General features: G+C 45.0%; 1 protein-coding gene across 2 annotated transcripts in view; it reads right to left on the minus strand.

The window, feature by feature from the left end:
• LOC125303508 (FERM domain-containing protein 5) overlaps positions 1-17,131 on the minus strand; it is a 105,834-nt gene extending 88,703 nt beyond the window's left edge. For both annotated transcript variants that reach the window (XM_048257285.1, XM_048257284.1), the window contains exon 1: positions 16,755-17,131. In XM_048257285.1, the coding sequence (XP_048113242.1) occupies positions 16,755-16,856 (102 nt within the window). In that variant the 5' untranslated portion in view covers positions 16,857-17,131. The remainder of the gene's footprint in view (positions 1-16,754) is intronic.
• Positions 17,132-17,508: the final 377 nt, after the last annotated feature.

Below are 17,508 nucleotides of genomic sequence, written 5' to 3' on the forward strand. Positions count from 1 at the left end.
AGAGAAGGCAAGGAAATACAGAGTAGTTTGTTGAAAAAACTCTCTAAGTAAAGCAATGGCAAAGCTGAATAAAACCATTGTCTCTGTAATTTGCCATTTTCCTGAGTCAGGTAAAACCCGACTGCACAGCCACACTGCACCAGGGAGAACCATTAGCCTCTGTTCTCTTCAGCTTGTCATTGGATAATGTCTCTGACAGATACTGAAGATCATGCTGGTTTCCAAACTTTGGCTTAAAATGATTCTACTTTGACCAAAAAATGGATAGTAAAAAAATCTGTTCCTGGTAAAAAAAAAATGATGGATGAAACTACCTCATGGAATGGGACAGCAGTGGAACCCACGGGTCCAACCCAAGACCCCATTCTTCTGTCCAGTACCCACATTTACCTGCATTATCATCACAACCTTCAGCAGACTCTACTGATGATCAGCTGGAGATCATCTATGACTGAAGTACTGGCAGCAGATAGACTTCAGGACAGACTGCAGGCAAGGGGTGTAATACTGGGGCAACAGTCATGCACATGCACACACATGTACGCACTCATGAAAACTCCTGCATGAACTAAGCAGGACTGTGTGATAAAAATAATAAACACTCTCTCTCTTTCTCTGTCCCTCTCTCTATCTCACACTCACACACACAGACACACACCCACACACACCCACCCACACACACACGCGCGCGCACACACGCACACACAATATAACCCTCCCTGCAACCAAGATGAATAAGAAGAGGAGGAGGTGAAGAGACAAAGGCCTGCAGTGGGGTGCTTTGAGTTCTGCTAACTCAGCAGCAGCAGCTGCAGCAGCTGCAAAGGCCAATCTCAGTCTCACACACACATACACACATCGTCGCACACACACACAAACACCCAGACTCTCACACTCTCACAAAACAAACACATTCACAGGACAGGGATTCACTGATTCTTTTGACACATACAGCACACAAAACAAATGTAAACTCGCCCATTTTATGCATTTGTATAACTATAACTATCACCTTGGAGACCGTTAGACCTTATTTAGTCATTCCCAGTCCTATTACCTCTATCAGTCCTTGCTGTGGACCTCCATGGGATTGAATTTGAGGAGCAGGGCTCACTGCGTTGCAGGGTCAGCTCTTTAAAGGCTCAGGTTTTAGGGAACTCGGCCCACAGTGCTGAGGCCTACAGGAAAATGTAGATGAGAGAGCTAATGCCATGGTTGACGATTACAGCCAGTTCTGCAAACCCCAGCTCTTTCAATGCACGATCAGAGCGCAGTAATTTCATCCCTCGAGCATAGGCAGAGGCAGCAGCAGTGTACCCCCTCCGCAATCCCCACCCTACCAAATCTACCCCCTCACCCCCTCCCCACCTCCTCCGAGGGCCTTTTGTGCACCTTGTTAAGTCATTAGTGATGCCACTCGAGCACATGAATGCCACCAACAAACGCTGGAGTCTGTTTACTTTGCCGTTTTGCTGCCGCTCTGTCATTTCTGGTGTTATGCCACATCTTGCGCTCTAACATTATACACGCTCCCATGCTGCAAGCCATGCACAGACACCAGTGACGCTCCACCATGTCCTCACCACTGACACTCCGCCATATCACAGCAGGCACTAAGGGCTGTAGTACATAGAAGAACAGTGAGGAACACTACATAGAATATCAGATTTGGTTTATGTTACAGTTCGGCGGTCACGGTTTTCTGTCAAACTGTTTGCAGTTTTAGACACGTTGGAAAACTATTAACTAAACATTAGCCAATTGTTCTGTGCTCCATCTTGAATTTCCCCTTGGGGATCAATAAAGTATCTATCTATCTATCTATTATATATACTTTTCTAACCACTTCCTGGATGGTCACATGGTACAACTCTAAAAGGACCTCTGGGAAAGGTTTGACTAATGGCCGGTGTCTCTGTCACTACCTCTCTCTCTCTCTTGCTATACTTGGTGATTATTTCTTTTTTTTCGTTTTGGAAAGCCATGACAGGTTACAAGCAAACTTTAAAAGTTCCTCAGTGTCGCCAATTGTGTGCCTCTCTGTCTCTCGCTATTTCTCAACTTTGTACATGTCTGCCTCTGACATCCTCTCTGTGTGTTTCCCTGTCCTTTGTTCTCTCGCTCTTTCTCTCTCCTCTCTCTCCCACTCTTCTCCCCCTGGGCTGTGTTCATTTGGGCTGGCCTCTGTGTGAGTTGTGGGGGCTGCTCAGTATTCAGGCAGCCAGCTGGAGCGCCACCTCTGCCCCCTCTCTGGTTTCTCCTGCACACAATGCAGGCACAGCGGCAGCGGCACAAAGGAGGCCACCACAGAGGGCCATCAATAGCAAGGCAGACTGCTCAACCTGTCGCCAGCGGCCCCAGAGTCAGAGATGGACAACAGGCTGACCAATGCGCATACAGAACAAAGACACGCAAATATGCGAGTAGGTGTACACAAACACACACACACAAACACACAACAAAGATACACATATGTGTAAGTAGGCATACACAAACACACACATACACACACGCATAGCTCCCCTCTGCAGCACTTTGTGTATGTATGTGTGTGTGTGTGTGTGTGTGTGTGTGTGTGTGTGTGTGTGTGTGTGTGTGTGTGTGTGTCTGTGTCTGTCTGTCTGTCTGTATGTGTGTGTATGTAAGTGTGCGCATGCTCACGTGTGTGTGTGGGTGTGTGTGTGTAAGTATGTGTGTGATGACACTCTCTCAGCACCTCCACTGCAGCCTCTGTGAGCCTGACACTGACAACAGTCATTAGCCCAAAATCAGCACTGAATCAGAAGCCCCTTAACTCCTCCCCACAGACACCGACCATGATGAGTCTGAGATGAGAGTAGCTGAAACAGCCCTCCCAGTGAGAGCAGAGAACAACAATCGGAGGTCAAAATAAGCAGGAAATCTACCGTGCAACAAAGACACTTGGGACAGAACATTCAGTGACCTAGCACATGTAAACAGCATCCATTAGCAGCTTTCTATGAAACAGCGACACAAAAACACCGAGAGATGAGCACGTATGCATGTTATTTATGTGTGTTTGCATGTTTGAGCACGTACATATGTGTGTGTAGGTGTGTGTGGGTGGATGTGTGTATGTGTGTGGGAAGGAAGGTGAATATGAAATGCATGGCTTTTAACTGTTGGAATAGTAATGCACTCGATGCTGAGTTTCCATCTCCATATGGTCCCTGTGGAGGTGATGGCCTCAAGCTGAATGAGTGAGGATGTTTACATAGCATTAATGTAGGAGGGAGGAATGACAGAGGAATGCATGCTCTCTCTCTTCCTCTCTCTCTCTCTCTCTTCCTCTCTCCTCTCCTCAATCTATGTCTTTCTCTCTCCACTCCTCTCCTAAATCTTTGCCTCATCCTCTCTTCTCCTCTCTCTAATCACCTTCTTCTCTCCTCTTCTCTAATATTTCCTCTGTCCTACGTTTTGTCCACTCCTCCTCTCTGTGTCCTCTCTTTAGTCCTTCCCTCTGGTCACTTTCTCCGTACTGTCTTTCTGTGCTCCTCTCTGCTCAGTATTCCGCTGGCACCTCAGTGATGTAATCCTTCTAGTGCAGTCACAGGCAAATCAGCCAATCAGGGTGCTTGCTGCTGCCTGACGGAGGAGGGTAAACACACTGGCGTCGCCCCGACGAGGTTACTCTTCATGAAACATTCAGGCCTAGCACACATTTTAATCTTTAATACACCACGCAGCAACAGTGTGTGCAGGGATCACGGCGATATCCAAAACAGGCACGTACACAAACACACACACACCACACATAGTGATTCTGATGCAACCACTGACTCGCCTACCAAACACACACATACATAAACACACACACTCACAGCAATCCCCTTCCACGTCCTTTTTCTCAGCCATGCAATGTCTCTGCCAGCAGCCAGGGCTGTTGTTGACAGCAGAAACACATTGAGAAAATAGTTTGGGGGTGTAGGAGAGGAGGGGTGGTTAATATCACACCTGCCCCCACAGACAGACAGACACAGCGACAGACAGACAGCAGCCGGTAACCCGCCACCCCACACCACCACCACCGCACACACCCCACCCCTAGCCTCAATAGGCACGCTGTGTTCTCCTCACCTGCAGCCTCCCTTAGCAGAGCCTCAGCAGAACCAGAGCCCCAGACACAGGCACAGACACAGTCACACCCAGATGCCCTGTAGCAGCCAACTCTGGCCTGGCTCTGGCCCAACTCCGGCACAGAGCCGGGCCACATCTGGCCCAGAGCTTGCTTCTCTTCTGTGCCGTGTCTGGCCACTGGCCTCAGGCATGTCTGCTAGCTGGCTGGCTGCGCTGGTGCAGTGATGACAGTGCATAAACAACTGCTGGGACACCAGCGGCAGTGCTGTGGAGAGCAGAGCACTAAGGCACAGCTCCATGCCCCCCCCACACCCTCACATCCCCCCGGCACTTCAAAGCAAATGATGCCATCCATCTTTAAAACATGTAAGTGGGAAAATGGAAAGGCAGAACATCAGCGGACACACCCTCGTCGCCCAAACAATACTGTTGTCAGAAATACTGTTGCCACTGGTTTTTGGTCATTTAAGGATGAGGAACAAGACATATTCACACTCTGTCACACTAAACAACAACTAAACAATTTCTATTTCGCAGACTGAAAAAAACAGATAGCCTTGGCCTAGATACCATGACTATATATAATAAAAAATGAAACAGAACTAAACACATGAATAAACACAACCCATCTAACACTTCTATGGACATCCCCGTAAACAGTGTCCAACACATTAAGGATATGTGGCTCCCAACCTTTGGACAATAAGCAGCTAGCGAGATAATATATTTGTAGATACAGCCACAGGTACTGTATGCAGTCAGGAGGACATTATATATATACAGTATATACTATGATTTGATGGTGTAAATATATCAAAACTCTTCCAAGAATACCTCCTTTCCTAGCGCTTGTGACAACCTCACACCTCATACGGACTTACCACACTCTTCCCCCTCTTCCCTCCTCCCACTCCACTTCCCTCTCTTCTCTTTCTCCTCTTCTACCACTTCTCCTCTTCCATACTTCCACTAGTACTTAATATGTAGGCACTCCTATCCTCTAATTCTGGTATTGACAGATACAGGGGAAAACTCCTAGCTGTATTCTCCTCTGCACTGTAGTTAAATGTTATTCTAACGCTGTAGCTGTAGACCTGTAGTTTAAGTGCTCAAATGTTAAAATGCCTAAATGTTATTCCATTGCTGTAAGTCGCTTTTGACAAATGTGTCCGCCAAATTAATAAATGTAAATTAATAAATGAATATATCCATTACATAATACAGTATATACATATACATAATGATATTGTAGGAATTGTAAATTGCATTGGTTGTCACCTAGCCTGGGCAACTGAATGCCTGAAAAAGGCCAACTCTGGCAAGGGGCATTCACACTGACTAATTACTCACAGTGGAAAAACAAGGGCACACAAGAGCGAATCACATAAATGATTCTATGGGCTGCTCTGAGGACCAGCCAATCAAACGGGTCGTGTCCGGTCCAGCAGGAAATGTTATCCAATAGCAACACTTGTATTGAGAGAATGAATAGTGTGTAGAGAGAGTGGAATTCTTTTAGGTGACTTCAACCCCCTATTCACACGTGCTGCCTGGATACATCTTTTGGAAAGCTTCCCCACACGCACACACACACAACACCACCACCAACAGAAGGAAGGAACAAGTTTTTGTATTTCATTCCAATGTTTGTAATCTTATTAGGGGATATCATTTGTTTCCTCTCACAGACTACACAAAAACCTCTTGGGTGTAGCCCTAAAGAGAAAGAAGGAGAGAGAGGGGGAAAGAGACAGACAAAGAGGAGAGAGAAAGAGAGAAAAGAATGAGAGAGAGACAGAGAGAGAGAGAAAGAGATTGGATGTGAGCTGAATTGGGTGTCGTGAGAGTCCCACTGTGGGAACAGAAGTAAACCAGGTCAGGCTAAGAGAAGAAGGACCGGAGGGGTATAGAGCTCAAAATGGTGCCACTGTGGCCTTGTAGCCCAAGCCGGCCTCATCACGTGCACCACCACTGAGTCACCACAGACCAACAGCACTCTGAGGAAGGGCCACTGCACCTGGACACCCTCCAGAGTGAGCACGACCCCTCTGTTCCCACACACGCTCATGGGTAGCCAGACACCCAATATTTTGGCAGTGTGGATTGGAGGTCACTGTGGCAAAACCTAAAATCCTAACACCATGTTTTAGAGATGTATCTCCCTGACCTTTGCCTCAACATGGCTGCCAAACACACTGCAACAACTTTAAGGGAGAGTCCTCAGCTACTCTGAGTAACCCATTATTACTAAGAATTACTATCTATTCCATTATTCACACCTATAATTTCCGTAATATTTATTCCAGATTTTGCAAAAAAAAAATCCTTTAGCGCCAACCATAACTGCCCACACTCCACTTACCACTGCTGGTGAAACAGTGCTGGAGGAAGCATCTTCTAAAGTAGCCAAACAAGGTTTCCCCAGCTATCTGTGCTGAAAACATGATTCAACACTAAACAGCCCCTGTCTCAGAACTCATGGCTAGCTCACCACTGGGATCTAATTGACACAGGGCCTGTTCGACGCAGCCCCTGACAAATGGTTTAAGCCAGCACTGTTGTTTTGTAAGTGGCGTAATTGAGGCGAGTTGGTGCCTGGCCGCTCTGGAGGTTCTGCGAGGATGAGAGAGAGAGGAGAGAGCTGAGGCAGCCTTGTCAGAGCCGGCTTGTAATTCTTTTTGATTGAGTGTCTTTCCCTCTCTCTCGGAAAAGAATTGAAATGCTGCAAACAGACCTAACTCAAATCTGCACACTGCAGGCTTGGACACACACACGCACACACAAACAAGACACACACACACACACAGACAATGAATCTCTGCAGTACCCAAAAGTATAACCCAATTTGTTTACCTCCTGAATCTAATTACATATCTGTCAGGTCTGAAGACACAATATTTCTAAAGTGTCTCCACCTCAAAAGAAGTCTCGACATCCATTATAAAGCTACTCACAGTCTACCTTCTGCTTTTCTCTGAAGTAATTCCTAAAGGAAGAAAACAACGATACGAAGTCACTGGGGGGAAAGCTACCAATTCACTTCAGCCATTCATTTATTTCAATTGAGCTAAAAGTCTTTGTGACACTAAGCAGTAGTGATGTAGTACTCGAGTCCGGTCTCGGACTCGAGTCCGGTCTCGAGACCAATTTCTGCTTTCTCGGTCTCGTCTTGGACTCGTTCCTTCAAAGACTCGGTCTTGACTCGGTCTCGGACCACAGTGGGAGGAGAAGGACTCGTAATTTCAGACCGAGTCCTCGAGACCAACGCATTTTTTTTGTTCATATAAAAAAACAGACAACACATAACAACAATAATAATAATAAAATGCAATGTTGACTGGCATTATTTGAAAATGACATCCCATGGTGCAATGCAAAGATACTGCCGTCAGAGCCGTTTATTTATCTCTATGGCTCTGCTGCCGGTGAGTGTCTGTAGGTCAGCATAGTCCATATTAAGACGTTAAGACTGCTCCTCTAAACAATTCCCAATCTAGCTTAGTCTGTAGGCCTAACTGTTGATTATTAACTGGGGTGATATTAAATTATGAATATTAAAACTGAAATTTTTTTATGGTCTTGGTCTCGACTCGGTCTCGACTCCTAAAGGACTCGGTCTCGACTCGGACTTGCTTCTTCAAAGACTCGGTCTTGACTCGGACTCAATTGTATTTGAAAACCAACAGACTTGGTCTTGACTCGGTCTCGACCCTTCAAAGACTCGGTCTTGACTCGGACTCGGCATAGGCGGTCTCGTCCCCATCACTACTAAGCAGTGAAAGAAGATAGGCTGTTTACAGTGCTGCAATATAAGCACACCTACTGAACATGTAATTGTTCGTGCTGGAGGCCTGTAAACAATAAAAGCACACAGTTAACCTAAACACAGTTAGCTAAACATATCTCAATGAGTGGGACGTCATTCTTTTCATCCCATAATGAGTGGCAGCCAGGTTAAGGTGCATTGTGCACTGCAGAACAGCTGACTTGGAGCTGCTGGAGCAGCATCACATGGAGGCTAGTGACGAAGGTCAAAGGGGATGAACAGGGCCAGATGGGACGCACATGTGTGTGCATGTGCGTGTGTGCGTGCATGTGTGTGGGAGGTCATCACTGCAGTGTAACCCCCCCCACACACACACACTTTCCCACACACAAACACACTTGCTTTTGTGATACAATTATCAATGCCACCAGTTAACAACAAACGCATTTACTATCCTTGATCATGATCCAACAACATTAGCTTCGTCTTCATTACCCCTGAAACTGAGCATTATTCTGTACCATCTATCAGGGGGCCTTGGTTTAGAGACAGACTCCCTTTATATCCTCCTAATCTGCTAATATATATGGTAAACAACCCTGAGATCATAACTGTAATCATGCACAACTGTGTACTTACAACAAAAACACAAAAAAATAAATGCAGTGTTTCACTGACTGAGTGGGACTGAAAAACAATAGGGAAAATAAAGATAGACCATTTTGCTGACAACTATTTCTTAAATCGCTGACACTTAAATCGCTGACTGTGGTACATATTCAGTATTTATGTCATATCCTGTACATGTCATGGTCCTTCAAGTATTATTGCTGAAATATACACTAAGACTGCTGCTACAAACTGCTATATGTCAAATATATCTCATTTGGAGTTTTTTCTTATTTGACATGATATTTGACAAAGGAATGCATAGAAGACATGGCAATGTTTATTGACACTGTCCACATTACAATATATTTACTACTGTTATGCATATCAATGCATTTCTGGACATGATGACACACAGTGCATATGACATACTTGAGGAACTGACATCAGTATCTGTGCCACACACACAGCAAAAAACAGCCAGCCAGACCATCCAACCTCACGATCGCAAACCACCATCAAAGTTCCTCGCTCCTCATCCAGCGGTTGGAAATCCGCTCGCCAAGTTCTTCCAGCGCAGTGACAGCTGTCAGAGTTGCTCTAATGAATCCTTACTGGGAGGGATTAGTGGGTGGATGCTCTTTTTCAGGACAGAGACATCATCAGCGAGACGAGAGGAGAAATGAAGAGAAGAGAAGCGAAGTGGCGCTTTCACCAACTCTATGCTGGAGCAGCAGCTCTGTTGGGGCCGATAAGCACGCCGGGCCCGCAGACCTATCCTGCATCCTACTTGCAGCCTATATTAAGCCTGAGCCACTTGAAATAAAGCTTCTTAAAGGGCCAGGGATTATTATGAGCAAGATTTTACACGCTTCTCAGGCCGCTGATTCCTGCCCCCACATGTGCTGCTCTGCACAACACACACACACACACACACATACTACAGTAAAAACACTCACATACAAAGATATATATATATATATATATATATATATATATATATATATATATATATATATATATATATATCTTATGCTGTTTTTCAAACGCACATGTACACAGTATTGATATATACACTGACACAAATGCACACACCAGCACTTCCTCAATCTCTCTTACTTTCTCTCTTGTTTGCTTTTTTCTTAACACACACATATACGCATGTGCGCACACACACACACACACACACACACACACACACAGACCCTAACACACAACCAATTCTGAAAATGTACGAAGATTTCATAGAGCTAGGAGATTATGAACCCATTAATTTCCTTCACCATGGCCAACACGATCATAGAAGATCGCATACAGAGCTGCGCAGCGGTAAAGTCATGGCTTAATCACGAGCATGGCGCTACTGTACTCTGTCGACATGGTACTGTACGCGTTCAGGGTGGAAAAACAGTGGAGAAAGATTTGATTATATCTGTGTTTTAGAAGGCAAATGTTGTACTAAATATAGCACATAATTAGGGTTCCAAAGGGGCGGAAAAATTCTGGTAAATTTACGGAAACTTTCCATGGGAAGTTAAGGTGGGGATCTTTGGGAATATTCCAAGTTGGATACCTTTATGGAATTAAAGGAAATTATGAGAATGAATGGGAATTTACAGGAATTAACTGGGAATTTTGGGTAATTCATATCAAACATAAATATAGCCTAAACATATAGACCCTTTCAACAATAAAAACAAAAACAATGCTTGAACATTCTATTTGGTTCCCGATCTACTTCCTCTGCATTAAGATAACATGGAATGTTAAAAAGGAAGTCTATGATGCTGATAATGGAAGTCTATGATGCTGATAATGGAACTCTCTTGAAAGGGTCTATAGTTTTAGAAAAAGTCTGCTGTCTACTGTTTTTTTTTTTTTACAAAGTGGCTAACGTAAACTGGCCAAAAAACAGCAGAATTGAACACTGTCTGAAGTTGACTTGTTACAAAAATATGACCATATGGTTATTAACCGTCAACAAGTAACGACAAGCCCACAACTAGGCAACTCTGTTAGCAAACTTCCCTCAGTTTCCCACCAGTTATTCCCTCATGAGATGGCGTTCACAATGACGTTTTCACTAAGAAAAAAAAAAAAAAATCTCATGCGCATGAACGCACCATTGGTTTCCTATCTTGTTGTAGGTATATACTGATTGCTGTGTACATGTGATTGACATATGTACAGGCCAGGGTAGAAATTCAACTGAATTTGCATTAAATCAGGTTGTTTTAATTAATATTATGCTTCAAGATGGGGTTTTTTTTCAATTACATTTTAGTTCCCTGTTATAGACTAACTTGCAATATTACAAATTTACAGTTTATTCCTAGTTTGTTCCAGTTTATTCCCGTTTATTCCTGTTAATTCCCTTATGAAGAGTTTGGTTAATTCCCATATGAAGAGTTTGGTAATATCAATTAAATCACAGTTGTGGTGTTTTGATTGAGTAAAGATAAATCAAATAACAATACTCAATTACAGTTCAACTGAAATTACTCGGAAAACAAAATGTAAAAAAAAAAATATTTATGGAAATTCATTAAAATGGAGGATATAGCATGTTGGAACCAAACTCTTCATACATTCCCCTTAATTCCTTTGGAAAGTTTCCAACCCTACACATAATGCCAATTATTAAACAATAGGTTTAGCAATAGCTTACACATTCAATTAGATTTATTTAACTTTGATGAAATGTTTAATATTATGATGGGATTCTGATACTGTAAAGCTACTGTCAAGTCACACAGATAGGATTGTCCATGTGAGTGTGTGTGTGAGTGTGTGAGAGATAGAGAGAGAAAGGTCAGAGAAAGAAAGTCCACGTGGAATGCACGTTTGGCCAACATCCCTCTCTCACCCACCTCCTCAGTGGAGTCCACAGAGCAGCCCAGGACAGTGCCAGCCCTCCAGACCAGCTTGTTTACTCTCTTCCTGTCCGTCTCAGGAAGGAATCAACATTAATTAGCAAAAACACCATCCTGATACTTCTTTTCCCATTAACCAAGATGCATATTCATTATCACGTCTCTGGACAAGACAGCGAGGCAGCTCCACCGAGATACAGACCCACCACAGCTCAACATGCAATTAGCAGTGATAATTAGTTTTGGAGCGAAAATCTACCACAGCAGGATGAGAGGACGAATGCGTTCGGTCCCTTATGGATTCCACTACAGCAGACCACACATCCGAGACAAGCCACACAAGAAGAGGAAATATGCCCATACAAGGTACAGGACTGCTGAGTGCAGGATTATCAATCTATGCATTGACACAGGGGGTAAAAGCTGACACTGGAGAATTACATGGTAATACATGCGTCACATGACTTCCTAGCCGTGGGCCCCTCGGCACAGGCTGGTGTTGAGATAAGGGGGGATGCTGGGAGAATGTCAGATACTCAGGAAAGGTGTGGCACTCCCAAGCTGTGCTCGAGGGCGCCGACTGTACCAGACGCAACCCGTTCTGACGGGGAATCGACAGTCGATGAGGTGTGTTTGTTTGTTTGTCTGTCTACCGTACCTTGTCTTTCCAGCTCTTTCTCTCTCACTCTCTCCTTACATCTTCGGCTTTCTGTTGCCATTTCTGACATTTAAAAAAAAAACTTTCTCTGTATGTCCTGTCAGCCATACACACAGGACATGCACACAAATACACAAGGAGGAACAAGCACAAAGACACACACAGGTACACACACAAGACACATACACACACAGGTACAAACACAAGACACATACACACACAGGTACACATAAGATTCCACAGAGCCACACACACATATAGACAGACAGACATACAGGCACACACTCACACACAGTGTGGTGCAAGGCAGCCATGGTCTGTGTGCCACTCAGATGTGACCTAGAGATGTGAGGAGGCTTTAAATTCCCAGCCAATCGGCTGGGCTGTAAGACCTCATCACAGAGAGGGCGAGAGAGTGCAGGAGAGAGCAGTGGGGAGGAGTGTGTGTGTGTGTGTGTGTGTGTGTGTGTGTGTGTGTGTGAGAGAGAGAGAGAGATAGAGTGGAGCCCAGGAGCAAAGTACTAACTTCCATCAAACTCTCCCCCTGAAAGAACATATTATGATGAAAGCCCCCCCCCTCTCTATCTCTCCTTCCACATCGCTGTCTCTATCATCCCACAATTCAAAAGAGGAAATACATCATTACTAGAGGAGATAAAACTTTTAGCTTATACATTACTGCTGTGAGCGCTGTCATTGAGAGACGGAGTAGCACGAAAATGACAATGCGCTTTTTCCACCTGATTTGTTTTTGTCATTGCCCGACCGTGGTTGTTGATGCCGACACCTGACGATGAGGTGAGGAGCCCAGAGGAATGCATGTGTGAAAGCGGTGTAGCAGCTCACCTGCGTGCTGAACGCCAAGACTGAGAATGCCCTCTGGTGCTAATAACAAGCTTTGTGCCACCACATGGTGTAACGAAACAACTGTGGCCGTAATCAAAACAGAACCAGAGGGGTTTTAATCACAGCACATGGAGGAAATGGGATATATGAGACAGCCAAAGAGAGGGGGAGAGAGAGAGGGGGGGGGGAGAGAGAGAGAGTGAGGGTGAAATAAGGGTACAGACAATTTGACTAAAAGGGAAACATATGAGATAGAGAAAAAGAGAGGATAAGAGGGAGAGAAGAGTGAAAGACAAAGAAAAGAGAGTGATGCAGGGAGAGTAAGTGAAAGAGAGAGAGAGAGAGAAAGAGAGAGAGAGAGAGATAGAGAGAGCCAGGGGAGAGTAAAGAGTGACCTAGTTCTGCCTCGCACTGCTCACTTCCCCCTGCTAGGTGTCGTGGAGGCCTGGGGCAGTTCTGGCCAGCCTGGAGCTGGTGGTGGAGTGGAGGAGAGGAGCCAGAATGGACGCTAAACGGGGGGGAAGACACTCTCTGCCCTTCCGCTGGCCTGGCTAGTGAGGTGGAATATTCCCTAACCACATCTTTTCAGCAGTGAGACTGCAACAGGGAGCGGAAGAAGCACAGAGACATGAGATGGAAGAGAAAGAGAAGGAAGGGAAGCTGCAAGCACGGAGGGAAAGTCGTAGGAGAGGAGGAGAAAGACTGATGCATGCATTTGAAATGAACAGATAGATGGAGACACATGGAAAGGAAGAGGGAGACAGGGGAAATGAGTGAATGATCATCATGGATATATAAGAGTGTATGAGAGAGATGGAGAAAAACAGAGACAGAGAAAATAGAGAGAGAGAGAGAGAGAGAGAGAGAGAGAGAGAGAGAGAGAGAAAAAGATAGCTGGTTGTATCTGCTCCTGTTAAACCTCCCCATGACGTCATGCAGGCAGGCAGGCAGGCCGCACTGATCTGAGCACTGTGCTGTGCTGCACTCCAGTGCTGCTGCACACCACACACACACACACACACACACACACACACACACACACACACACACACACACACACACACACACACAATCACCTGCTGCCTGCTGGCCATGCGACCACCTGGCCTGCCTCTAGTACCAGCAGCACACTACGCTGCCTGGCCCACCAGCACACATGCACGATGCACGCACACCCACACACACACTGGCATCTACAGACACATGCACGCACACACACACACACACACACACACACACACACATATCTATACAGCTCTGGAAAAAATGAAGAGAACACTGCACATTTTTTCTGATGTCAACCTATGGTTGCTAAGTGACATTCGAATGAGTTGACGGTCATATTCAAAATTAAGAGGCCACTGCAAATTTGAATATGACTGTCAACTCAGTCGAATGTCACTCAGCAACCGTACACACACTCACACACACACACACACACACACACACACACACACACACACACACACACACACACAAACTAACAAACACCACTCCACAGCAACATAACACAACAGTCTACACTGTCCATCTCAGTGAAGTACAGGGATGTGAAGCTGAGTATTTCTGTGAGCAGCTTAAGATATAAGCATCTGCTAAATGAGTCAATGTAAATAGTATAAACGTAGCATCCTTGTCCTCCTCTCTCTCCTGCCCTCTCTTTCACACACACAGGTGTGTCCACCAAACCCTAATCCCTAATCCCCCTATCCATCTCTGATCCTCACTCAAACACCAAAAGCGGAGCATCTTGATGCGGCTCTGGAGGCCACACACACACTCCCCGCGGGGAATCTCGGCTGTCTTAGGAGGACCCATCTCATCCTCCAGGCACTTCAGAGGGAAGGAGGCTCTTGCAGAGGAAGATGACTCTAATGGATTCTGATTCGACTCTATTTCTTTGTCTTGCAGCCTTTTTTTTACTTGTTTGAAGTACCACATTGGAAAAAAAAGACTAAACAAAGGTGATTCATCTCAAAGCCAGATATGGCGGAGCTCGAATGAAAGGCACGTCAAGCGGCCCCTGCGACTGAAGATCCCTATTAGGAGGGATCACTTTGGCTTGTTCTCTCAAAAGCACACATCTAACGTGTCATCATGTGCCTCAACAGGTACTTCCAGTGAGAGAATGGCAAACCACTGGTGTGAATCTCTCATATATTACTTAGCAAATTTTCTTCAATGTCATCATTTAATTTCATTCAATGTATGTTGAATGTTCAGCAATGGACCAGTATGTACCAATAGGCCTCCTATCAGGTGAAGTATGTACCCTGGGCCCTGTGTACTGAATGACCTATCCAGAGCGGTGAGATGATGTGATGTTGTTGCATCTGACCTTCAAGCAGAAAGAGCAAGCAGAGTGAGAACTGACTTTTGTGAACGATTAGTGCCACTCTTATAAATGTCAATATCCTCTAGGGAAGCTAAGTCACTAAATTAGAGCTTCATTGCTCTGTGAAGTTGAGGGTAAATGATTGGAAAAGGTTGCCTCTCTCTCTCTCTCTCTCTCTCTCTCTGTGTCTGTGTGTGTGTGTGTGGGGGTTCTTTCTGTCCTCTGTCTGTTGATGTATCTGTGTGTACCCCTATGAACATAATTCCTGCTAGTTACGTCACAGCATTTGGAATTTGTCTGACACCAAGTCAATAAGGTTTTACCTGCAGTACAGCTATAACTACCCTAATCACTTTGATTTCATGGTCTGTTGTTCATTCAGAGTCAATAGATTGAAGTCGATCACCCATTCTGTACTGTTAAATTGCTTTCCTTTACAATTCCCTTTAGGCAGTTTAATAGACCAAAACTATACATTATTAATGGAATGCTTTACTAGTATCTACGTAGGTGGGTCCCATTTCAGATCAGGTTCCTTGCTTTCTGCCGGACAGTTGATATTGACCCCAAGGGCAATATTGTTTATGGTGTGGACACAGCTCTTACAAGTTAACAACATGACTTGTTAACTCTTTCTTAGACAGACCTTTCATGTGAAAGCATAGCCTAAATAATCTGTATGATCAAAATCACGTGGGGGCATTGACTACCCATCATTGCTTAGATAGGTACCATTAGATAATAGCCTACTGTAATGGGAACACACTGTGGCCTAACGTAGGGCCTATGTAATTTTGTTTTCATAGCCAGAAGAAATAATAAATTATTATACAGTCACCGGTAAAGCTGTATGCATGCTGACGAAAGCTTTCCGGTACAATCCCTGAATCACTGACTCATCAATTATGCTGTAAACATATTGAACGAGACAGTCTGACAACCCATGTAATAAAACAATCAACTGTCCGAAACCACCAGATTCAGCAGGCCAGAGAAAAACACTTGACACCTGACAGTCCGTCAGCTATAAATATTTGCTGATAAGTATTCAAAATCTAACTGTCAAGATACTGTCAAGATACAAGATACTGTCACGTTTATCCGATGAACGATAAACTTTTCCACTCATGGGAACGGTTAACAAGGTATGAGGCACCAAATACATGTATAGCCCTCCGTCCCATTCGACCCTTACATCACTGTGCTTGGGTCAATTGCGCTGTCCTACAGAATGGGCGAGAAGCGTCTATAATAAATCGTCTCCGAGTGACCAGTATCTAGATGGAAGACATATTTGGCAAAAGAGAGAATCCCCAGAGCGAAAATGAAGCAGGCGAAGAAACGTGGAATTTGTCAGCATACAGACTATGTCACGTAGTAGCCTCCACACACAGCAGTAGAAGAGGGGAAGAGCGGGACCTGTGAGCTGCAGGTACCCGCCGTCTCGCTAAAACGCTGCGCACGTCGCTTTGCGTCTGAAACAAAGCTTTATTGTCGTCTTGGCTATGGGTTTCTGCGGTGGCACTGAGGATAGTTCAAGCGATGACAAGCACAGGTGTTTGCACTGACCTGAATCGTGCAGGTATACTCCGTATCATCCAGAAGTCTGACGGTGCAGTTGTATTCTCTGTCCAAATTCCTGATGCTGCCACTCATGAATCGACTCAACATCTTCTTACACGATTAGCTGGTCTGCGTCCAGGACCAGAACAATAAACTGAACACGGCATAGAAGCAATGTCACATTGACCACTTTCTCCGATCACCCAGCTGAAGCGCAGAGGAGAATTCTTCTACCCAGACACAGAGCATCGTTCCCCGATGAGCTGAACACTGCGCTTGGAAAGGAGACTGAGCGCTGGAATAGGCAGGTTGCACGGCGCATCCAGGTCCAGGATCAGTCACGGCGGTGCAGTCAGACTGTTGCCTCCTGCCTCTTCACCATTCACCGCTTGCAACTTGAGCATATGGGCGGGCCCAAAGCGAGAGATTGACATGGAGGCAAACCAATCACACGTTTCCCCAAAAATGTGTATTTAAACTAGCCAATGATAGCTTAGAATGTTGCCCCTTTTATGTTATGCGATAGCCAGTGAGAGCAGGCCGACGATAGACGCTTTTGGTGTCCGATTCTGCGTCGCTTTTGCGGGTGGTGGAGGGGTGTTCTCCCCAACAAAAGAACAGCACTGTCTGAATCAGTCAGTAGGCCTACATACGCTTGCCAGAGGATGATAAAAGTGGATTACTTGTATGGTTATATTTTACCCCTAAATTTAGTATAGTTCCGAATGACTCGCGTATAAAAGGCTACATAGTATGTAAC

Source organism: Alosa alosa, chromosome 11, assembly GCF_017589495.1.
Source record: "Alosa alosa isolate M-15738 ecotype Scorff River chromosome 11, AALO_Geno_1.1, whole genome shotgun sequence".
Classification (NCBI taxonomy): Eukaryota; Metazoa; Chordata; class Actinopteri; order Clupeiformes; family Clupeidae; genus Alosa; species Alosa alosa.